The 24,965-nt window shown below is 38.8% G+C and overlaps 1 protein-coding gene across 6 annotated transcripts in view; it reads left to right on the top strand.

Moving 5' to 3' along the window:
* The window catches only part of EXOC4 (exocyst complex component 4), a 754,775-nt gene that overhangs the window by 185,086 nt on the left and 544,724 nt on the right, over nucleotides 1-24,965 (top strand). For all 6 annotated transcript variants that reach the window (XR_012002627.1, XR_012002626.1, XM_026010860.2 and 3 more), the window contains exons 8-9: nucleotides 10,417-10,562; nucleotides 15,499-15,587. Coding sequence is in view for 4 of the 6 variants with exons in the window: in XM_026010860.2 (XP_025866645.1) it covers nucleotides 10,417-10,562; nucleotides 15,499-15,587 (235 nt within the window). In the remaining 2 variants the exon portion in view is untranslated. The remainder of the gene's footprint in view (nucleotides 1-10,416; nucleotides 10,563-15,498; nucleotides 15,588-24,965) is intronic.

Raw genomic sequence — 24,965 nt, 5'->3', positions numbered from 1 at the left:
CAGTGACGTGTTTGACCACAGATTGGATCATGAAGTAAGATGTTCTCTGGCCACAACAGCATTAAACAACAGGAGGAAAATTGGAATCTTCTCTAATATTTGGAAATAAAAGTTAACCTCCAAATAAACCAGGGGTGAAAGGAAAAAGACCTAGAATCAACCATGTCACTTTGCACCCTAGGAGCCAAAAAACAAAAAAAAGAAAAAGAAAAAGAAAGAAAAAGAACCCAAAGCAAGCAGAGGTAGGAAATGATAAAGTTTAAAGGGAACATCAATGAAATAAAAATCAGAAGAACAATTGAAAAAAAGTAATGAAACCTGAAAGTGGATTCTTTGAGAAGATCAAAACTGATAAATCTTTAGCTAGACTGATCAATTAAACAGCAAGATTTAAAAAGATAACCAAAATTAGGGCTGAAAGAAGAGGCATTACCACACACCTTGAAGAAATTTAAAAAGTTTATATAGGAATATTATGAACAACTTTATGCCAACAATTTAGACAACTTAAATGAAATGGAGAAATCTTAGAATGACACAAAATACCAAAACTGATTCAAGAAGTAGGAAATCTGAATTGTCCTCTAACAAATTAGTAATTAAAATTTTTCCTAAAAACCAAAAACAGAAACACCCATTGGTGAGAACAAAGTGATGGTTGCCAAAGGGAGCAGGGCTGGGGGACTGGGCAAATGGGTGAAGGGGATACAAAAGCCACACCCATGTGCTGTCAAACATTTAAAGAAGAAATAATACCAATCCTCTGCAAACTCATTTAGAACCTAGAGATATGAAGGAACATTTTCCAACACATTCTGTGAGGCTAGTATCAGCTAGTATCATTCTAGTATCAGGCTAGTATTAGCCTGATAAAAAGGGAAAGGTCTCACAGGAGAGTATGGAGCAGTATCCCTCGTGAACATAGATGGAAAATTCTAGAAGAAAATACTAGTATATTGGATCTGTCAACATAAAACTGTACTAGGCACCGTGATTAAGCGGAATTTATTTTAAAAATCAGTGTAATATACAATTATTAATAGAGTAAGGGGTCACACCCTCTTAATCATCCTAGTAGACACAGGAAAGCACTTGACACCCAATGATGATTAAAAAACAAAAACCTTTGGCCAACAAGGCCTAGAAAGGAACTTTCTCAACCTGACAAAAAGCTCAATGTAAAGGCTGCAGTTAACATCATAAGGGGAATTTGAGGTGTCAGAAGGTTCTAGAATGATTGTGATGCTGATTACACTACATACATTTACTTAAAAGTCAATAAACCCCACACTACAATGGGTGAATTTCATGGTACAGATACTATACCTCAACAAAATACTATGGAATAAAATTGCATTACAAATATTCAAGGGTACATGTCCTTCAAAGTGTCCTACAGAGACCATATAGAAATATACTTAATAGTCCTAATGCAAGTTAATTAATGTGTAAATCACAGAAATTTCATCAACATTATTTCCCCTTTCATAATTATGCATTTGAGGGTACATATGAATGTGAATAATCCTATGCTTCACAAGGGAGTATATTTCAAACCAAATTTATTGTCTATATGAAACAGACTCTTCCTGAATTCCTAGTTATTATTCATTGAACCATAGGATTTTCCTTCCTCAGATGAGCATCTTTATTTCTCTACCTCTTTCCTTTGCCGAATAACTGGTTAAAAGCTTTTTTAAAGATTTTATTTATTTATTCATGAGAGACGGAGCAAGAGAGAAAGAGAGAGGCGTAGAGACACAGGCAGAGGGCAGGCTCCATGCAGGGAGCCCAACGTGGGACTTGATTCCGGGTCTCCAGGATCACGACCTGGGCCGAAGATGGTGCCAAACCGCTGAGCCACCTGGGCTGCCCTTAAATTTTGTTCATTTTTCCCCCTCTTCATTGACCCTCAGAGGTATTCCTAATTGTACAATCTCAGTCGCACTACTTCAGGTAGCCTCTTTTTTCTTTTTTTTTTTAAAGGTGTATTTATTGGAAAGAGAGAGCAAGCAGAGGGAGAGGCAGAGGGAGAGGGAGAGAAAAACTTCAGCAGACTTGGGCTTGATCTAAGTACCCTGAGATCATGACCTGAGCGGAAAGGAAGCGTCAGATGCTTAACTGACTACACTACCGAAGATCCCCTCTCTTTGCTTTTGCTTTTTGCTTTTGCTTTTGCTTTTGCTTTTTTCTTTTCTTTTTCTTTTTAAAAACTATTTTAGTGGATTTTCTCTTTCTGTGTTATTTTCTTAATCATTCATTTTGCCCCCAATCCCACTCCCTTCTAATTTTTTATTTCATATGCTGCTAGATTAATTTATGTAAAGTAGATTTATCACCACTTTACTTAACTATTCAAAACCTTCTGTCTGTGTCTTGTATTGTCTTCTATCATATGTGAGCCTGATGTTAAAAGGTCCTAGGACGTTTGTCCATTTACCAACTTTCCAGGTCTACTCTCAGTCTTCATTTTGCTCTTACCTGGACTATTTGCTCTTTACTAAAGATACTCTGAATTTCCCCACCACCATTTCTCAATTTCATCTGTTCCTTCTTCTCTTGTGGCTTTCAGCCTTTTACACATTTTAAGATTATGTCTTACATGTCCCACGTCTTGAAACCTTGTTTCACTGTTACAGTTAGGATTAGTTTGGTCCTTTGATAAGTCCTCATAGTGCCTTCTTTGTCCTGATACTTACCACTTTTCCTTCTATTGTAGTCATTCATATGTGTGTCTATCACTAGATAAGCATTTGAGGGGAAGGAATTGATTGATTGATTTGGCTTTTAACTCTTTAAAAAAAATCTTAACACTTTAACATTTGTACTTACATCTATAGTAAAATTCATTCCTTTTGGTGGTAAGGAAGGATTTGTTTTTGAGTCTTGTTTTTATATCCAGCACAATACTTTGCATATTTTAGGTTTTAAATAAATATGTTTAATTAAATAATGAAAACTTTTTTGGAAGCTATTAACTGGTTTTTTTTTGGTTTTTTTTTTTTTTTTTTTTTTGGTTAAGAACACATCTGTTGGGGTTGGTGGGGAGCTAAACATGATCTATGTTTTCCTGATCAGATATTTGGTTCAAGACCAGAAAATACAAGTGTGCTCATTGAATTTTTTGGTTTGTTTTACTTTAAATACTAAAGAACTATTCACAAGATCATACTAATAGCTGTTTTAATTACACAGTTGCCGTTGTTAATGAGTATAATTAAGCAGGCAGCCATTCCATTTTCAAAACGACTGTTTATTTTTTCTTTTAGTTTCCTTACTGCAGAATATTTTAGTCCTTATACAATGGGGAAATGAAAGTGCTACTTTGAAAAAATAATTTTTTCTGTTTTCTTTTGTCATTAACATTACATGGGGGAGATCTGGTAGTTTTTAGTAATTTTAAATGATCTTAATCTTGAAAATATTACTTCGTTTTCTGCTTTTAATATTTTCTGGCATCAAGGTAATAGTTCGAAGGGCATATTACACTGATCTTGCTCCTCTCCCTTCTTTGGATTTCTCTTCTCAGATTTTGGATGTTCTGGTATCCCTGGACCTAGCCTTTTCTCGTCCATCCACTAAGACTATAGTTTCTGCTTGGGTTCTACCCTTGTTCCATGGAAAGTAGGAAGTTCCCTTTTGGAAGAAGCCAGAGGACCTCAGATAGTGTGCTTTGCTTCTTTCAGGGATCTTCTCTACCAGTTTCTGCCTAATTTGGTTTCTCTCCAATAGCCTTCAATTTTTTTTTTTTAGTCTGAATTTTTAGCTTTTATAAATATTATCAGTATAAGGGTTAATCCAATGGAAGCTACTTAGCTGTACCTGGAATGAAAACTCCTGGACATCTGCATTTGAAAAGTAAATTATTAAAAATTATGATATTTAATATAGTCACATTCAAGATATTGCTCAGGAGAAGTAGAGTCTTCATTCATGCTGGGAACTCATAGTGGTTTTTTTTTCACCTTACTATTGCTCCTGTCATAAGCAATCTAATTTTCAGATTCATCACATGGGACAGTACAGTATGGCTTTGCTGTGAAGTCATGGAACATTTGAAGTTAGTAGTGAGGAGAATTGGTTTCTTAGTTGTACAGACTGAAATCTGTATAAACTGCTACTCTTATGATCATGAGATATCAGTGCTGTGCAAAATACAGTATTTGTGATATAAATGTCACTAGATGCATATTAGTGTATATTTATTTATCTATAGGTATCTTGGTGAAGAAACAAAAACCGATTCAAGCTATCATAAGAAAAAAATGAAGAAAATATATTAAAAGCCAAAAGGATATATTGTGGAACCAAAGAGTAGAAATTTTAAGACATTATTAGCAACTGGACTTGAGACCTGTAAATTATGGGAATCTTACGTGGCAACCTTTAAATCTCTCTTCCGTGGGTCTCCTGTTTCTATCTGGTCATCTAGTTCATTTTTAAAATTCTCTCTCTGCAGATTAGCTTTCTTTGTTTTTTCATCCACATGGTACAAGATGGTTGCCCTAAAGAACTTACATCTCTTCACCGCCATTGATCGGCAGAGACTGTATCCCACTAACGCATCCTGGGAAAGAGTACCTGATGGCCTAATTGGGGGTTGGCCGTCTCCGTGGTGGAATAGGCTCTGACCGAGAGGGTGGAGTTCTAGGGTTATAGGTATGGCTACCAGAGTCCACTGCATAGTTGGGGAACAATTTTTAGATGAAGTAAGGATTTTATAAGCTGGGAAGCTATTGAAAGGGATTCACCATATTAAGTACCTAGAATGATCTGGATATTTCTACTTAGATTAATATAGAAGCTGAAGACAGGAGATATGTTCACTGTAAGCTGGTAAATTCCATATATATATTTAGGAAACTCTGAGTGTATGACATAAGCAGCCACAGCAATATTTTAAATAAAGAGGGTTGAATGGTAAATGAGGGATTCATTCAGAATGATGTTGCCAATGCTAGGCAGGTTCTAAATCTCAAAATCTTGGCCCTGCTTTGTGTGAGTTTTCTGACTAGCATCTTAGCAACTGCTAATCAAATATTATAGCAGAAGAGATGCCTGACTACCTCAATTTATATGTTCCTTAAAGCATTTTATTTCTTGGCTTCTACCACAGAACCACCCAACATACCAAGTACTCAAAATATATAGTGGATCATAGTATCACTGGGACATAAAGATCCTCTGGTACCACTGGGGTGTATAGATGTTCTGGTGCTATGCAGCCATGTTTTTATAATTCTTGTCTTTGGTTTTACAAATTAGTGCCTTTGAAGTTCAACTAAAAAAAATACCCATCAACTTTGACTTTTATTTTTGGAATACTTGATCAAGAAGAAATAGCAATTCTCTGTACCTAAAAAGAAAAAAGATACGAAGGAATTTAGAGTCAGCAAGAACATGGGATAACCTTCTGTAAATTTTCTATGGGCAGGATATGTTTGCTATCATATGTAAGGTCTCTTCAATCCAGAACTCCAGTCTTGGGTGATTTTCCCCAAGCAAAAAACAACCTGTGTGGCTTATTTCCTTTAATAAAAATGTAAATTTGAACTCAAAGGTAATGGTTTAGGATGTTTATGTACAATTTAGAAGATGCAGTACATTATCTACAATGATGTGGAATAGCCAAAAAATTACATGGTTGTATTTTAATAACAGTGTCTGATGTTTGTATCAAGATTTGGTAGTAGAAGATGTAGTCTAATTCAAATAAATTTAAAGCATCTTAGAAAAAGGAGCTTTTTTCATTCTTTGAGATATTTAAAAAGCACTTTTTCCAATTTGGTGTAAAATAAAACTTTACCTGTTTTAATACAGTATTTTCCAGCTGGTGGTAAATGATATTAGGGAAAAGAGGCAAAATCAGTGAAAGAAACAAACATGGCAAAGCCTGTGGCTAAAATCATATCTATCCCTTTTTATTTTTTGACGATTTTATTTATTCATGAGACACACACACACACACACACACACACACACACACAGAGGCAGAGACACAGGCAGAGGGAGAAGCAGGCTCCATGCAGGGAGCCTGACGTGGGACTCGATCCTGGGTCTCCAGGATCAGTCCCTGGGCCGAAGGTGGCACTAAACTGCTGAGCCACCCGGGCTGCCCTTATATCTATCCCTTTTTAATTTTACTTGTAGATTTTTGTATTGAGGAGTTATTTACAGGGCTCCATTCTGTTTTGGAGACTGTTTCTAATGTGTATTAAAAACATGAATCAAGGTTTCTTACTACATTTTGTAAAATTCACTCTGAACAATTTGTGTGTGTGTGTGTGTGTGTGTGTGTGTGTATGATTTTCTGGCATGTTTCATGGCCCTGTGCTGGAAATAAAGAACTATAAAAGTTGGGGTAGTCAGGTGTCTTTTTCTTAAATGATAAGTCATAGTATCACAAAGTTTTTGATGAACACTTATTGAATGAGGTGTCATATGGGTACTGTTGGAGCTCAGAAAGGGGACAGCTGACCTAGAGTGTCCTGGCAAGGAGTCATTGGAGAGAAGACGTTGAATCTGTTTTTGGGAAGGGTATCGAGGAAAGAGGGTAGTCTAAGTTAGGCATTCCAAAAATGAGAGGGCCCAGGCATGTGTGTATATAGAGGGGAGAGTCAAGTAGTTGATTCTGATTGAGTGCTGGGCTCATATTGAGGAGACTAAGCTATGATTGGGAGTAGATACCGAGGTCAGATCGCTGTAGATGACAAAATAACTAGCCTTAAGATGGTGTTGACAACGGTGTTTTAGGAAAACTACTCTGTTTGCGTGGTGTATGGGAGGGCCCAGAAGGAGAAGAGAGGAGGGGCAGACAATAAGAGAAACTGAATGAGTTGAACTGAGTTGATAGCTGTCAGATGGATGCGTAGGGGCAAACTACTAGGGAGTTGAGAAAGTGTTCCAAATGCCCCAGGGCACTTACTCCAGCCTGGGTACAAAGGTGAGAGAATGTACCAAAAAATCGTTCTGAAATTTTAAACCTAGAGGCCAGTGAGAATAAGAAACTATGCACAGAAAGAAGACAGAAAGAATTAACCATTTTATGGGAAAAGGATTTAGGTCTTAGAATTTAGGGTTGATTTTTAGCAGAGAAATGTCTGAGTATGTCAAGTGTGCCGTCACATCGTGGGACTGGAGCATGGGAGAGAGATTGGAACTAAACTACATCATGGTAGCAGAAATACGTGTGATGGCTGCTTTGTGAGTTTGGAACCTAAGGACAAGAGGGAAAGAAAAGATTATAGAGAATCAGGACCAAAGCAAGATTTTGTTTAAGAAGGTAGAAATAGGGGATCCTTGGGTGGCTCAGCAGTTCAGCACCTGCCTTTGGCCCAAGGCGTGATCCTGGAGTCCCGGGATCGAGTCACGCATCAGGCTCCTAACATGGAGCCTGCTTCTCCTTCCGCTTGTGTCTCTGCCTCTCTCTCTCTCTCTCTCTCTCTCTCTCTGTCTATCATGAACAAATAAATGAAATCTTTAAAAAAAAAAAAGAAGGTAGAAATAGTATGTGTTTGTCGAAATAAGGGGAGAAGCCAGTGTATAAGAATAGATAACAAAGTAAAAGGTATAGATCATAAAGTGAGGGGTGATATTTAAGAGGACTTTACTGACATGGAGAAAAAGAACAATGATGTTGAAAATTCCTGAGTTTGAAGGATGCTCGTCAGGTAGGCCGTGGTCAGTCAGTATTTTATTGTACAAGGCCAACCGTTGAGTTCTAGGACAAGAAGTACCTCAAAAGAATTACTGGTTTGGTGTATCTTCATGCTTTGGTATATTTCTGGCATAGTGATTGGTGTTAAAACCAACACTTGAGTGAAATAAGTACCTTTGCAGGTGTTTTGCTGTGTCATATCAATTTAAAATTCTGTTCTGGTTTGTAGCCTTCTTTTGATCACAAATTCCCACAAACCTTATTAGCATCAGTGCCAGATCTGCCAAGTAATTGAGTGCCAAATCTACAAAGTCATCAAGTCCTTCAGTTGAATTGTTACTAAAGTCAAGACCCAATTTAATATTCTCCTTGACTCTTGGGCAGTTTGGATGATGTATTAACAGAGATGGTATTTGTCAATATATTACTTTATAACTGTGCTGCATAATATTCTAGTAGCCTCGTAAACATATAAAAAAACTGACCGATCTGTTAACATGTTTTATAGTTTCCCAGTGAAATCTCCTTTGTACAGAAAATTAAGTCTATTTACTGCTTCCCATCGCCATTCTTGTTGGCAGTTTTTATGCTTTCAGTAAGAGTAGATTGTTGTGGAATGAGCCAGGCTATGGAGTCATCTACACCAGGCAATTTAAATCCTGATCTTTTGTTCTGTAATTATAAGACCTTAGGCTAGTTTCTTTTTCTCTTTTTTTCTTCTTTTTTTCATAACACCACATACACAGTTTCACAGCAAAATTGAGGGGGGGAAGATACAGAGATTTCCCATTAATCCAATGCATACAGGCTAGTTTCTTAATACCTCTAAATCTCTGTTTCTTCATCTCTAAAATATAGGTAGTAACTCTATTTTCATAGATTGGAGGATCGAGTTAAGATCATTTTCAAGGGCAGCCCCGGTGGCTCAGCAGTTTAGTGCTGCCTTTGGCCCAGGATGTGATGCTGGAGACATGGGATCAAGTCCCGTGTTGGGCTCCTTGCATGGAGCCTGCTTCTCCATCTGCCAGTCTCTGCCTGTCTCTGCCTGTCTCCCTCTCTCTCTCTCTCTCTCTCTCTCTCTCTCTGTCTCTCATGAATAAATAAATAAAATCTTTTTTTAAAAAAAAATCATGTCTGATGTTTTTTTAAAATATTTATTTATGATAGTCACAGAGAGAGAGAGAGAGAGAGAGAGAGAGAGGCGCAGAGACACAGGCAGAGGGAGAAGCAGGCTCCATGCACCAAGAGCCTGACGTGGGATTCGATCCCGAGTCTCCAGGATCACGCCCTGGGCCAAAGGCAGGTGGCAAACCACTGCGCCACCCAGGGATCCCCAAAGATGTCTGATGTTTGATAAATATTTAGTAATGCATATGGTGCTCATAACAGACATAATTGTCTTTAATTGGGATAACGTCATGCTCACAGAGTGCTTCATAAATGCTTTCTGATGACGTTTAGTATGGTCCTCAAATATTTATTGAATGAATTAGCGAATGAATGAATTACACACCTTGAGGACAGGAAGGAATACTTATTGGAACCTGAGTCTCTACAAAGCTTTTATTTCAGTCATGGGTAGAAATGCTTGCTTACATGTGCTATAACAGTTGGTTATCTTAAAATTTTAAATGTGGCAAGTGATTACAAAAATGAATTGATATACTTTAATCCCATGTTAGATATTCTTAGGAACTGTGGTGATTTCTCTTGCAGATCTGCTGCTTTCTTTCACAACAGTAGGAACTTTTTAGAGTAGTTGTCTTAGAAATTCAACAGCTGGGGGCACCTGGGTAGCTCAGTCAGGTAAGCATCTGACTTTTGATTTGGCTTAGGTCGTGATCTCAGGGTCATGAAATCAAGCCCTGCGTTGGGCTTCACATTCAGCTGGGAGTCTGCCTGAGATTCTCTCCCTCTCCCTCTGCCCCAACCCCTGCTCCCATGCTTGCTCTTTGTCTCTCCCCCTAAGTAAATAAAATGAATGAATGAATGAATGAATGAATAAGTAAATAAATCTTAAGAAAGAAAAATACAACAACTGATTCTAGACCAAGCTCCACCCTCTGAGACTGTAAAGTGGGGTGATTTTGTAGGCATTACCCATTGGCTGTAGTGATTTCAAAAGCTGCTGGTTTTCTTGCTTTGAAGCTATCAAGATGAGTAGTGGCCCTAGAAATTATTTGTAGGTAAGCACCTCTTCGCCTCCTTTAGCAAGTTTGTTAGAGTTACTTAATCCCCTTTGCTATAGAGTGAGGGGTATGACATGGGCTCCAGAGTGAGTCCCCAGGGTTCATTCTGCAACCCTTAAGCCGCTTCCTTATCTGCAGTCTGAGAATTCACTTGATCAAATGTTGTGCTTTAAATAAATAAATACATCTAATTTAGCCTCTTGCCTATAACATAATAAGCCCTCAGTAAATATTATGGCCTTTGCAATTACGAGGATTATAAATATTGATTAACTCACTTGGCACAGTACCTGGCACATAGCGGACCGTTACTAAAAATGTCCCCCATTATCCCCATATTCAAATGCCCAACACATCCTACTCTCAGTTTTAGGAATAGATAGCAAATAGATGACTTTCTGGCTCTAATGAATCTTTTCTCAGATCTGCAACTAGAAATATAAATAGCTAGGTTAATATACTTCTGAATGTCAAGGATGAGTTTTTAAAATTAGGTTTCATCACTTTAAATTGCTTTTCTTAGTAGCACATCATAAATGTGTGTATTAAACTGTTTATCTGATTGTACAGATGCTGTTGACTGAGTACTTGGATATGAAAAATACTCGTACGGCCTCTGAACCATCAGCTCAACTAAGTTATGCCAGCACTGGACGAGATTTTGCAGCCTTTTTTGCCAAGAAGAAACCTCAAAGGCCAAAAAATTCTCTTTTTAAGTAAGTACCTCCCCAATGGTAAGATAGCAGGTGTCAAGAAGTGTTTGATCCAAGTAGGATGGCTTTCTATTTTATTGGCAGCCAGTACATCACCCAGTTAAAGCTAATTTGAAATAATTTATAGGAAGTAAATACATTTTTAAAATTTTATATACATTTGTTTTATAAGGGGAAATGGCTATTTTGGAATATGGTTAGTGGACTATCTAGGATTTCTAATAAAAATTTTTGGAATTTATTTCCGTGGCATTTTATATAAAATGAAGGGAATGAATCTTGCCAGTTGTTTCTGGGGACTTTTATATGAAATGAAATATGTCAGCTTTTGGGAAAAAAAAAAAAAAAACAACTGAAGTGCCAAAAAATAACTTTAAAGTTTACACAAATTTCCTTAGCTAAGTAGCATTGGATTTTATTTGGTTTAATACAGCAACAGTCCAGGAATTCTTTTTTTCTAATTACAATCCTAGTTGATGCCACCAGTCCATGTTCTTAGTGTATGTCATTTAGTAACAGCTAATAGTTGATATTATTTTCATTAATCGTAACAACAGCAATAGCTACCACTTGAGTGCTTACTGTGGTAAAAGCACAGTAAGACTGTGGGAAATGAGTATCTCAAAATAATCCCAAACATAATTTAATTCAGATTATGTCAAATTTCGGCAGCAGGAGTAGTGGCTAACACCGAATCCTTGCTAAGTAATAGCAAAAGCATGATGCCATTTTCATGGATTATCTCTTTTACTCTTTACATTTTATGGGTTGGGTTTTTTTTTTAATTTTTATTTATTTATGATAGTCAGAGAGAGAGAGAGAGAGAGAGGCAGAGACACAGGCAGAGGGAGAAGCAGGCTCCATGCACCGGATGCCCGATGTGGGATTTGATCCCAGGTCTCCAGGATCACGCCCTGGGCCAAAGGCAGGGGCCAAACCGCTGCACCACCCAGGGATCCCCTGGGTTGGGGTTTTATTCTTAATCCTTTTTTGCACATAAAAACTTGAGATATGAGTGAGGTTAAGCAGTTTAGGTAAATTCACATAGCTAGGAATTGGTAGAAGCAGGATTTCAATCTTGGCAGGTCTGTGTGTTCTTCTGAGGAGTTGGGAAATAATGGGTTAAGAAGTTGTACCTGTAAATCTAAGCATAGAAAGGGACTACAGAAGTATTATTTCTGTATTTTGAATTCATTATTTTTGAATAGTTGAAGCTCCAGTGTCTCTTATTGATTCACCTTTGAGATTTGTTTCTATCATAGATTCATAGAGTTCTTAATCGTTATGGAAAATTTCAGCAGTGCATTCATCTTGTGGTGTAAAGAAGAGGGGAGTGAATGTGCCTGCATTGTAATAAAATGCCTTCTGTGCATTGAATGCTTTCTTATGTCTTACCATTTTGTGCAGAGGATAGACGCACTGTTAGTTAAGATGCTTTAGTCTACAGGTAACACAGGATCCCACACAGCTGAAGGTTCTTACCTCACATGGGAAGGAGGAACATGGAAGAGTCCGTAATTCAACAGTGTGGGATCCTCAGGGACCCAACCCTTTCATTTCCCTGCCATTTGGTCCCACTCTAGGATAATGGTGATGCTGAGGAAGGGGTATGATTCTTCCTGCAACTTTTCGTTTTCTTGAAATTAATAGACTATTTTTTTGAAGATTTATTTGTTTATTCATGAAAGACACAGAGAGAGAGAGAGAGAGGCAGACACATAGGCAGAGGGAGAAGCAGGCTCCATGTTGGGAGCCCAATGCAGGACTTGATCCCAGGACCCTAGGATCACACCCTGAGGTGAAAGCAGATGTTTGGTCACTGAGCGGCCCAGGTGTCCCTAATAGACTATTTTTTTATGCCACTTTTCAGTTTACAGAAAAATCAAGGAGACAGGCCAGAGTCCCCTTATGTCCTTCTTCCTCAGAATTTCCACTTTTGTTAACATCTTGTATTCCTTGTTATGTGGTACGTTTGTTACAACTGATGGACTGATACTGATACATCATTATTAACTAAAGTCCATTGTTTACCTCAGGGTTCGCTACGTGTGTGGTACATTCTTTGGGTCTTGATAAATGCCCTATCACGTTATCATACAGAATATTTTTGCTGCCCCTAACATCCTGTTTTCCACCTATTCTTCCCTCTTTTCTCTACCCCCTGAACTCCTGATAATCACTCTCTATAGTTTATCTTTTCCAGAATGTCTTATGGTTGGAATCATACAGTATGTAGCTTCTTTTCAGACAAGCTTCTTTCACTTAGCAATATGCATTTAAGATTCCACATGTCTTTTTGTGGCTTGATAGCTCATCTCTTTGTATTGCTAAATAATATTCCATTGTGTATATGTACCTTGGTTTTTTCCATTCAGCTGTTGAAAGACAGCTTGGTTGCTTCCAATTTCTGGCCATTGTGAATAAAGCTGCAGTAAATGTGCAGGTGTTTGTGTAAATGTAAGGTTTCTGTTCATTTGGGTAAATACTTAAGAGATTGATTCCTGGATCCTATGGTAAGATTATGTTTAGCTTTGTAAGACACTGCCACACTCTCTTACAAAGTGGCTGTTCTGTTTCAGATCTTTCTGAAATTAATAATTGTTATCTATTTATTCATCTTTTCCGTCAGTGACAGAGGCCCTCTGCAAGTTTGCATCAGGTTTTAGGATTGGGTCTTAACGTTCATTCCTAAAGTAGTCCCTGGCAGACCACGGTGATTGTCTCAAACAGTCAGGGGTCATCTCTGCTGGTAGTCTTGGGCTGGAGAGGAACCACTTTTCCTGAGCACACAGCTGTTTGAAGAGGGAACAGAGAAGCCGAATGCCCCATGGAATGGGGGCTCTGCCAGCAAACAGGGAAGATAGTGGAAGGAAGAAAGGGATCAACTAGGATGGCCTCAGATGCTGCCTAATCCTTAGGCCTCTGCTTTGCTCTCCCGCTTGCTGTGTGGCACGCTTTCTCTTTCTCTCTCTCTTCCTACCTCAACTCACTGTTGTAAATCTAGGTGTATCGCAGAAAGCAGGTTTCAGCGTGTTGAGATTTCATGCTCTCAACCATCACCCTTAACTTTCAGCCTCAGACCACATAGACATTTTAACACATTTAGCCAGTCCTGAAATTGTGGTATTGAAAAACATATAAATGATTAGGACTGAATAAGTGAACTTAAGTAATTGTTAAACATTTGTCAGTATTGCATAGTAATAAAAACTCACCACCCACGCAGAATTAGACTACTCTTACAGATTTGCCTGCTTCTAGTCTTGGTCCTGCTGTTAATGAACCATGCGAGCCAGAGTAGGTCTCCTGTTGTAGTGAGCCTCTGTCCTTTGGCTATAAAATAAGGAGGTGAGACAGTATCATCTCTAGTGCCTCTTTTACCATAAAATTATAGCAATCTACGAGTTGTGGCAAACATACAGAGGGTTCCTGAGTAGCAAAAATACATCAGGTCATAAAGGATTAAGATTTGAGTGAGCTGTAATCTGTTTTTATGACATCTGTGAAGGACTTTATTACTCTTCTTAATTGCCCCTAGAAAGGTTAATTCAGTGTGTTTTAAGTTCTCTCGTATTGTCTAATGTGTGCCTCTCTATTCTTTGCTCAAGAGTTTATTTCTTTTTCCCTTGCCATTTCTGATCAATAGCTGTCAGCATGCTTTTTGGAGGTCAGCGGCTTCTTTCCTGTACTTGACTGGCAGGTGGCACTTTTGAAGGACTATACACTTTGCCTTCCTCCTGGCTGTGAGGGCTCTCTCAGTTCTTGGCAGGGTGCAGAGAGAGGATCAAGCAACCCAAGTGTTTCCCTCGGACAGACATTCATCTTCCTTGTCAAAGAATGGATAAAGAAGGCATAATTAAGAGAGTGGTGGCATTCCTTTTTTGTTGCCAGAAACCTATGCCATTATCACTGTTGCTCTTCCGTGATGTTGCTGTTTACCACTTAGTGGCAATCATTCTTTGGAGGATTCCTCCTGTCAGCCTGTTCCTCTGTCTTTGAAAATACAGCTCTGAAATGAAATTTCTTAACGCGTCAGAGAGTTTACTTTTGACACAGTCTTCATTCTACCTGTTTTCTCCCCCTTAAACAGTCAGGGGTCATCTCTGCTGGTAGTCTTGGGCCAGAGAGGAACCACTTTTCCTGAGCACACAGCTGTTTGAAGAGGGAGCAGAGAAGCTGAATGCCCCGTGGAATGGAGGTTTCTCTTAAGACTGATTTTTTTTCTTTTGTTTTTTTATTCTTGAGTCATTGTTTTGCCTTTAGAAACCTGTTCTGTATCACGTGCCTTTCCTCCATGTTGCTGACCTCTGAAGTGATTCCTGGGGTGGTGTGAACACACACTTTGTCCCCTGATAGTTTTGAGAGTATTTCATGTTGTAGGTGGGCAGATCAGAAACCATTTAGAAACTCTGTTGGTTCTGAGGACTCTTAAGGAGAGACTGCAGAAGCCTTGCTTCGTTGGTGTATTCAGCAGCATTGCTAGCGTGCCTTTTGTACTGATTCTCTAACCAAGGGAGTTTGAGAAGCAAGATGTCTGCTCTGTGCAGCCAGTATTTCCATGGAGGCAGCTGGCAGTCTCTTGTGCCTTGTGAGCTGGGTAGTAGCACAATTAGGATGACTTTATGGGAATCCCTTATTGCGTGTGCGTAGGAATCCTGGCAAAGAAGAAAGTGTGACAGATGAGAGTTATATCAGTTGAAATGAAGAAGGAGCAAATGATCCAAATGCCATTGTGGAGGAGCGTTAGCCAGGAAATGTTGTTCATAAACCAAGGTCTGTGGCAGCCTGCTTTGGCCCTGTCACAGAGTAGCCAGAATGTTTGGGTCGTGGAACCCTGGGCTGCACCACACAGATTATAGTAGAATAGTTTTTTGGAATCCATGGCTGGACACTGCCTATTTGGTTACTGCCTCTTTCTTTACCCTGTATTTGGTTACAGGTTCGAATCCTCCTCCCATGCCATCAGCATGAGTGCCTATTTGCGAGAGCAGAGACGAGAGCTCTACAGTCGCAGTGGAGAACTTCAAGGTAGGTGATTGAACTTCTCTGGAAAAATTAGTTTCTGGAAGAAGATCTGAAGTGTTTGGCACCTATGAATTTGTGGCCTTCATTCACAGGATTCTTTCAACATAGCAAAGATTTAAAGATTTGATAATCTTTTTCTTCTCTTACGTACCAATGTCTGCTGCCAAGCAGCTAAAACTATTGCTATGACCGCAGGATTTGTAGACCTGCTACCATTCAAGAGAGAACTCAATGTAAAAATAGGCACTTCGTGCTTAATCATGGCACACGAGTCCAGTCATAGTCTAGGAGAATGCTAGTCTTCTGTAGCTGTCACTGTTAGACTTAGTTACTGCTTTCCATGCCTTCTGGAATGTAGCAAGAGTACCTAGGATTGGGGAAAGGGTAAATGCAGCCTCTGTCATTATTTAAAAGGAGGAACAGTGTCTCTAGGTAGGATATTGTAATCAAGCTGGCTTTGATATACAGGATTTTTGATATTCACACATGGTTACTAAAGAGTTGTAATCTGTAGAAGCAAATACTTGAGAAAATAAATTGTAAGCAAATTTAATTAAATTAAAAATCCAATAACATTTCCATCTGTGACAAGAAGGATGCTAATCATGATAAATGCAATCAATTAAGAAAGATTTATGAAGTCCTGCTAAGTGTCTGTCATCCTAGGCACCGGAGGGGATGGAGGTTAGTAGAAGAAAAGAAAAGATAAAGCCTTAAGATCCAGCTATGAGAGTAAGGCATGAGTATCAGTAATAGTATCGGGAAGTCAGTGCTAACAGCTAAGTAGATGGTATGCATTAAAATGCTCGAGCCGTTGAGAGAAGGGAGTGATGATTTAAAGTATTTTAAAACTATGGGCTTCCTGCATGAAGGATGCCAAAGAACCCTTCCATGTTTGGGGATGCAGTAGAGGCACTTGAAATATTTTACAGTGAATGGCCTACACAATTAAATATTTAGTTTTTAAGATTCATCATGTTTCTACATCAAACTATTACTATGAAGTTACCAGCTTTTCTGGATTTAAGGGCCACCACCTAGCCATTTCTACCTCTGCCTTCACTATTAATCTAAATGCCTATACATTTTTCCAAAGGTGCTACTGTGCTGTCCCATGCCCATACCACAGTAATAATTCCACAGCTCACGTATAAGGTTAGTCACCAGAACTAAAAGCCTAGAAATATGTTTGAGGATGTCAGGAAAAGGAAATTAGCCTGCCAACATTTTATTTAATAATAGTGTTGCTCGGCATTGTTGGAAACATGAAGTATGCATCTTGGAGTCCTGAGGTGCATGGGTGCAAAGGGTAGTTAGGATAGAAATAAGTCAGGGAGTGAAGGCAGAAGGTGACCCAGGCTCTAGCGGATAGATTCATCCCGGGAGGAGAGGCCAGACCCAGAAGCTTTTCTGGAAATGATGGTAACAGAACACATGATCCTGTAGGACTGATCATGACTAAACTGCCACACAGGGGCTGTCACTGAGCGTTTAGAGCCAGAGCCACCTTCTGTACTCAGTGTCCTTATTTTAATTGCAGAGTTGACTTAAAGAAACTTTAAATTTATCTCCAACCATTTCTCTCCACTTTGTAGTATGTGAAATTCCTTTCATGGGGACAAAGCAAGCCTTTCTTTTTTTCTTTCTGTTTTAGATCCTTTCACTTTTTATTCATTAATAAACTTAATTTTTTAAAGCAGTTTTCGGCTCCCAGCAAAGTTGAGTGTAGAGCAGAGACTTCCAGCATACCCCCTGTCCCTACCCACACACAGCCTCCCTTTGTATCAACATCCCTACAAGGAAGCCTTGTGTTTGACACTTAGAGATGAAGAGGTAGATGACATAATTAATGGGACAGCAGTGCAACCTGTCATTCATTCAGATTCAAGCATAATTAGTCAACCAAGACAGATGACTGATGGTAGACTCTTTTCTTTTTTTTTTTGTTAGTGAGGATAGCGAGTGCTCTGCGTTCTCAGCCATGCAGGGTGGCTTTTCCGCCACCCCCCCCACCCCCCACCCCGGTGGTCCACCAGATGGCAAGGCAGTGGGGAAACACAATGAAGAGGGGAGAGTTCTGGGCTCAGATTGCCTACACTTACAACCTAGCTCTCCCCATTTACTAGTTTCCTAACCTCTGTGCCTCTGTTTCCTTGCCCCTAAATGGGAACAGAGATAACAGTACCCACCTCAGGAGCTATGTTGAGTTAAGCTATGGGCAGTGTTTAGAGAAGTGCTGACCATGTCAGAAATGTATCTTCTCTTCCTCCTGCCCTGTTGTTGTTGCTGGTCCCATCACTTCAGTTTTTTTGTTTTTTTTGTTTTTTTAATTTTTATTTATTTATGATAGTCACAGAGAGAGAGAGGCAGAGACACAGGCAGAGGGAGAAGCAGGCTCCATGCACCGGGAGCCCGATGTGGGATTCGATCCCGGGTCTCCAGGATCGCGCCCTGGGCCAAAGGCAGGCGCCAAACCGCTGCGCCACCCAGGGATCCCACTTCAGTTTTTATACTCATTCTCTTTGGCTAAATCCTACTCTGCTTTCTTTTTTTTTTTTTTTAACTATTAAAATTTTTTTTTAATTCAATTTGCCAACATATGGTATAACACCCCCAGTGCTCATTCCATCAAGGGTCCTCAGTGTCCATCACCCAGTCACCCCATCCACCCATCCACCTCCCGTTCTGTGACCCTTGGTTTCCCAGAGTTAGGAGTCTCTCATGGTTTGTCTCCCTCTCTAATTTTGCCACTTTCCAACTTCAGTTTAGTTGTCACTTACTCTGATGACTGTCCACCACCCCCCTTCTTCTCAGATTATTTCCCCCCCCCACCCCCACCGACTGTGTCCTCCTACCATATCCTTAACATTCCCTTTCTGAGCACTTTTCACACTGTTCTATGGATTAATGCTCACTTGTTTGAGTCTGCCACAAAACTATAAGTTCATGAGAGAAATACAATTTTATTTCCTATCTTTAGCACAGTACCTGGTATGGTAAATATTCAATAATACTGGCTCACTCAGCAACAGAACAAATGAGGACAGCTGATGTCCATCGTGGGATGGAGAGTTAAGAAGGGCCCCAAAGGGAGGTGGGGCCACTGAGAACTAGTATCAGCTTCACTGGTTATATTAGTTTTTAAGTTTAGGGAGAAGTAGATGTTGTGTGTAGATCTGTTTTTGTCCTGCAGTCATACGTAGCTTCATTTAGTAGAAATGTTACCACTGAGCTGTCTGGCCTAGGACAGTACTGCTGTATATAATTGAAAAACATTTTTAAATCCAGCTATGTTATAGAGGAAGTTTATTCCATGAGGGTGGGTAATTGAAGAATCTATCTAACTAGGAACTTTCTCATTTTTTCAGAAAGTTAATTGAAATATGGAACCATATGCAATAGTATATTTTACTTAGCAGTGTTCAGCAAAATAGGAGAATTTATCTCCGGTTGCAGAGAAGAAAGTGGTCAGCAAACATATTGTGTTCATAATAATCATTAAAATATAATTTAATTTAGCTGAGCTGACAGATCACAGGCATGGTGAGAGAATAGTTCAGCCGATGAGTTTTTGTAAAAGTTTGGTGGTGTTTCATTGAGGAGCAAAAGTGTCTCTGATGAATGCTTTAACGTTTCAGCAGGAAAAGGGGAAAATCACACCTATTTTCCATTAAGAAAAGGCCTGCCCTTTTCAGTTATTCTATTAATCCTACTTGTCCAAGGACCACAGTGAGATCTACATTTGAGTTTATCCTTGAAAAGGTATAATTGAAAAGTTCAGTCAAATCCTAAGAGACCTGCGGAAGATTTTTGTCTCTTCTTTCATCACCACGTAGCCGCAGGCTTTGCTTCCCAGTGGTTTGGTTCAGAGGGTCAACACTTCCTTCTGCGGCAAAGAACATCCACCAGAAAGACCATCAAACTAACGTTACAAAGCCTAAATTTTATAAAAGTTGAGTTTTTACCAACATTTTCAATTTATCATGCAATTAAAAATGTTACTCAACCCAACAACACAAAGGGGAATGTGATTTCTTTGGTATCATCAACCCATCTCAGTTGGCTCTGTTCTAGTACAGATGGTTCATTATATTGTCTGCTGTTGGCAGTTGGGCCGAGGAGGTGGGAGTGTTGTTTCAAAGTGTACAAGATAACAGGTGGAAATCTAACTTGTGTGTCTCCATTAATCAGAGACTTCCTGTTTCTCTCCACTACTTCATTGTGCTGCTTAGATAGCCAAGTTACAGATTAGAGAGACAGTCATATTAATGAACATTTAGCTTGAATATAGCTTCTCAGATTCTTCGGGAGAATAAGATAACTGATGAACATATTATCTTGTGAGGATTTAAAAAAAAAAAATCAAAAACTGCTGCTCATGACCAAAATAAGCTCTTAGGTTAATCAATCCCACTGTGCCTCAGTTTTCTCATTTGCAAAATGGAGCTTTTAGCAATTTTGACTACATTAGGGGGATATTGAGACTATAAAATTCAATTTTAAAGCTCCAGAAAAATTAGAATAGCAGTAATTGATTTAAAGTAAAATGGCGCTTAAAGAAATTTAAGTTAAATTTCTCTCTGGAATTGGGAGAACTTCACCCACTTCTTTATCTCTTGTTTTCTCTGCTGCTCCAGCCTGAGTGCTCCCCTGAGTTGGCTGCTCTCAAGGTCACCAGTGACCTCCCCACCGCCCCTCATCTTGGCAGATTGAGTGTTCGCTTCCCTGTATTTACCTTACTTGATGTTTCAGCCAGCCATGCATTGTTTTGCCTGCACGTATTGGAGGGTCTCAGGGTTGGTTGTGGGACCGGTCTTGTGCTCACTCTGGAGACTGTCCCTGATGTCTCAGCCCATACTGAGTTTGGCTTAGTGCCTCCGTGCAGATGACTTCCAGACAGGTCTCCTGAATTACTGTTTCCTGACCTCTTCCAGCATCCTGCCCCCTCCTCCTCATCATCCTATCATACTTTATCACGTATTCTTTTTTTCCCACCTAATTCTTAATTTCTGCATGTCTTTCTCACTTGGTGATATTCTACAATTGCCTCTGAATCCCAAAATGCAAGTCTCATTCATTAGTGCATTCCAATGCCTGGGACAATGCTTGGCTTGAAGTAAACACTCAAAAAAGAATAGGATGGAGGAGAGGAGGCCTCTCTCCCCCTTGTCTCCGTATTTGTAGGTAGAGTCCTACTTATTTGAGAAAACCTAGTGGGAGGTTTAATAAACAGAGTTAGGAGTCCTGCGATTTGTCATCTTCATTCGTTTTTAGGTTAATAAAACTCACGAATGTGTAGAGTATATTAATTGTCATTGATCCAAGTAGAAATGTATAGTCAGTTTTGATTACAGTTTCTTTTCTGTCTTGGGGGCTACTTAGTACTTCTGTTTGTACTCAATAATATTACCTTTAGAGTGCTGTTTTTATTCCCATTAGTCTAATGAGTAGCATTTCTATAGCCCTGACATTAAAACATTCTCTAAGGCTCCAACCACTTGAGAATTGACTTCTCTAAGAGGATTTGCTTTACATGGTAAATAAGGGAGTATTGGCATCAGGGAAAACTGGGCTCCTATACTGACCTGACCTGAATTTTCTGAGTTTTTCTCTCTAATGGGTTGTTGGTGACTGGGGGGTTGTGAATACTTAATAATATCGTATGTAATTAATCTGTTTGGAAGTACCTCGCCTTAAGGTAGAGTGATATTTGAAATACATTAGCCATGAGTTGATTTTCCTTTTTTACAAAAGGATTTATAATAGGAGTCTCTCAAATAGCAAGCTATTCTATAATGGAGCATTTAAAGCAAGATTTCATTTATGCACACATTTTCAGGGATATTTTGGCTGGAGTGAGGTATAGCGATTTTACACTCATACCACACGTTTGTTCCATAGCCTTAAATATAAGAAGCACTTGTAAAGCTTTATATCTTGAAATATGATTAGAAAATTCTTTGTAGTCTTAAATTTTGGGTAATGACTTTGCTAATAACTATGTAGCAATATGCAGGGGATGTGAAAAAATACATTTTTTCTTCTTAAAATTGCATATAATTATTTCAAAATAACCTTGATCTTTTAGTAGTTCTCTTTTCTGTTTTAGGTTCTAAAATAGTGTATAAAAATTGATTCCCTTTCCTTTTATATATTTATATTCTTGATTTTTTTAAAAGACTGTTCTTAACTTCCTCACATGGAAGATTTGTCTTATAATGAAGTTATAATAGAATTTTTATAAATGCTATTTTCTTTATATGTTCCTAAGAGGTAGTAAGTAATATATTTTCCTCAGGTCATGAACAGACTAATGCATTAGTTCAGATTATTTAGGAAATAGAAGTATTCTTATGCTGAGATTATTACCAAATGTATCACCTCTTTGCCATAACCTTTGCAATGTAGATATTTATTTTAAGAATGTTCTTTCTTAAAGGATGCCAGGGATGCCTGGGTGACTTAGTCAATTAAGCCATCTGCCTTCAGCTAAAGTCATGATCACTGGGTCCTGGGATCAAGCCCTGCATCAGACTCCCTGCTCAGCACAGAGTCTGCTTTTCCCTCTCCTGCCCCTCCTTACTGCTCATGCTCTGGCTCACTCTCATGCCCTCTGTCTGTCTCTCTCAAATTAATAAATAAAATCTTAAAAAAAATGTTCTTTGCTTTTGGATTTAATTTATGATGTGAGTTTATTTTCTGAGGAATTCTAGTTCAGAGATAGTCCTCTGTACCCATTGGACAAACCATTGGTATCTGAGCCATGTGGAGGGACCGGAGGTCATGGGACAGTGGACCTTGAGAGTGCAAAACAGCCATCACAAAGCCTTAGTAGAGCCTGGGAACCTCACTCTTGAGAAATGATCATTGGTCATCATGCAGAACTAGTTGATGACATAAAACCTTATTTTTAAGAAAACTTTTTGCTACCCATTTATTCATTCATCCATATAGATATGGGAAAAGACTGAATACTGGTAAGTGAGGTGTATATTTTAGGTTAAAAAGTGACACTTATGCATTTCTCTTTTTATATAAAGAGAAAATATGAAGGAATAACAAATTTGTAACATGTATCAGAAAAATTAAAAAAAAATAAAAAAAAATAAAAAAAAAAAAAAAGAAAAATTTTAAAGTTGTTTTCTGTCATGTTTTTTTATCATTTGGCCTACATTAATTTTTTAAATTAATATAACAGCTTTGCTTATTTCCTTAGATTTTTCCTTAGGACTGCAGGAAATTATATTTTTGCCAAATTTAGTAGTTTATATGGTGCAATTAATTCTGATTGAGGTATTTTAGAAAATAGAGAAAATCAGGAACATTTATAGTCTGTCATGGGGAAAGTAATGAGATGAGAATGCCAAAGAGCAACTTGATCATTGTCCCAAAAAAACAGAGTTCATAAGATAGTTTTACATTTTCAGAATGAAGATTGAGTCCTTCTAGGAACATTAATAGTTAGAGATGACCTTCTGTGAAGTGATCTGTTATCAAAATTCAGAAAAAATTGACATACATGTGCATATAGTATGAGGCCTAGAAAATAAAACAGTAGGCTTTGATGGTAGAAAGTGCTTTGGAATTCATAACCTAGTACTTTTCAGACTTATTATTTTAGTCCTAGAGCCTGTTTTCTGTATGTTTTATTTCAGAGTTGAGTATAGAAAGCAGACTGAGGTGGAGTTGGTTTAATTAAGTGGGGTCTGGGACTCAGAGCCCCATGTGCCCAGACCCCCTCCATCTGCTCCTCTCGTCTATGGATCACCTGAGGTGCCATTATAAAACTGAAGACTCCCAGAAGCAGAGCTGTATCCAGAGGAAAATTGATAAGGAGATAGATGACATTATAGATTTGTAGGAATGGGACAGACTAGTCAGTAATGGGTGGTCAGACAATTGATTAACTATAAACAAACAAATAAAGATGTTGAATTTGAAACTCATATCATTTAGGAAAATAAATTTTGAGTGCATTGAGAACTGAAATGTGAAAGGCAAAACCTGTTGACGCTTGAGTTCGTAGTAGAATTGTTTGAATAACAAAAGCCTGGAAACAACTCAGACGCCATAGATAGGAGAATAGATTTCTAAATCGTGACATAGACATGCAGTAGAATACTATATAGCAACGAAAATGAATGAATTGTACTGTGCATTAACTTGGCTCTCAAAATCAATCACAGAAGATTATAGATAGTCAAATTCCATCTGTATGAAGGTCAAAAGCAGAATCGAAATATCATTAGGCATATATCTTAATGTGATGAAATGTGAAGAAGGTAAGGTAGGGAGCATGGACATAAAACTCAAGAAAGAGATCAGCTTGGGAAAGGATAGAAGAGGGTATAATCAGAGAGAAGCACATGGAGCTTCAAAGATAATAGTACTGTTCTATTTCTTAAGCTAAGTGATGGAGATGCTGTTGTAGTTTTAAAACTGTACTAAATGTCCTGTACATTCATATATTATACATTTCGTAAAAAGTACAAATATAACAATTTTTAAAAGGCCTCTTAAGTCTCCTGAGACCTAGCCATATATGTAATGTAATGCTCCTGCAGGAAAGTCTTTTATTAGTTCTTGGCCTGCACCATTCCATTGCAATGCCAGGTCCAGCATTGCCAGGTCATATGGGTATGAGTTACTTCTGAATTCAGACCAACCCTAAAATACTTCAGGAGTATAAGTGCTCCCTGCCAACTTCCCTGCCCCCTTTTCTCCCTCAGCCTTGTCCACCACATCAGAAACCAGTGTCAGGTGAGGTCAGCAGCTGTTCTCCTTTGTGTCCTGTGTTTTCTAGGACTTTCAGTGTATTTATTGAATGTGTAGAGACTTATTACATTTACTTGTCCTGGACAGGGCCTTGAGGATACAATAATGAACAGAACTAAGTTTTGCCTTTGAAGAGCAAAAGAGCAGAGGGGCCATGACCATGTCCCAGAGACCAGCACTTGTGCCCTGGCATTTGTTCTCTCTCCTCCATGTGAATATAGCCCCTAATTTTTAGCCAGATACATGGCCATCCAAAATACAAACATTTCTCAGCTTTCCATGCAGCAACCATTTAATTCGAGCCAGTAAAATGTGCGTGAAAGTCATGTGTAGAGCTTCAGGTCTTATATTCAAAGGAAAGGAACTGGCTGTCCCTTTTCTCCCAGCCCAGTGTATGTGTGAGTGTGTTCTCACACACAGCATGAATGACATGTGGGGAGCTGTCAGGCCTTGCGGATGAGGTGGTAGATAAAAGCAGCTTGAGTTGGATACTGTGCAGCCACCAGACTTCTCATGACTAGAGCCACTGTGCCATCCCAAACTTCTCAATGAGGGAGGAATAAACCGTCTTGTTTAAGTCAGTGGTATTTTAGTTCTCTGCTACTT

The sequence above is a fragment of the Vulpes vulpes genome, chromosome 7 (genome assembly GCF_048418805.1).
Source record: "Vulpes vulpes isolate BD-2025 chromosome 7, VulVul3, whole genome shotgun sequence".
Classification (NCBI taxonomy): domain Eukaryota; kingdom Metazoa; phylum Chordata; class Mammalia; order Carnivora; family Canidae; genus Vulpes; species Vulpes vulpes.
Note: the sequence above shows the minus strand (reverse complement) of the source record. Positions and strands in the feature narration are given on the sequence as shown.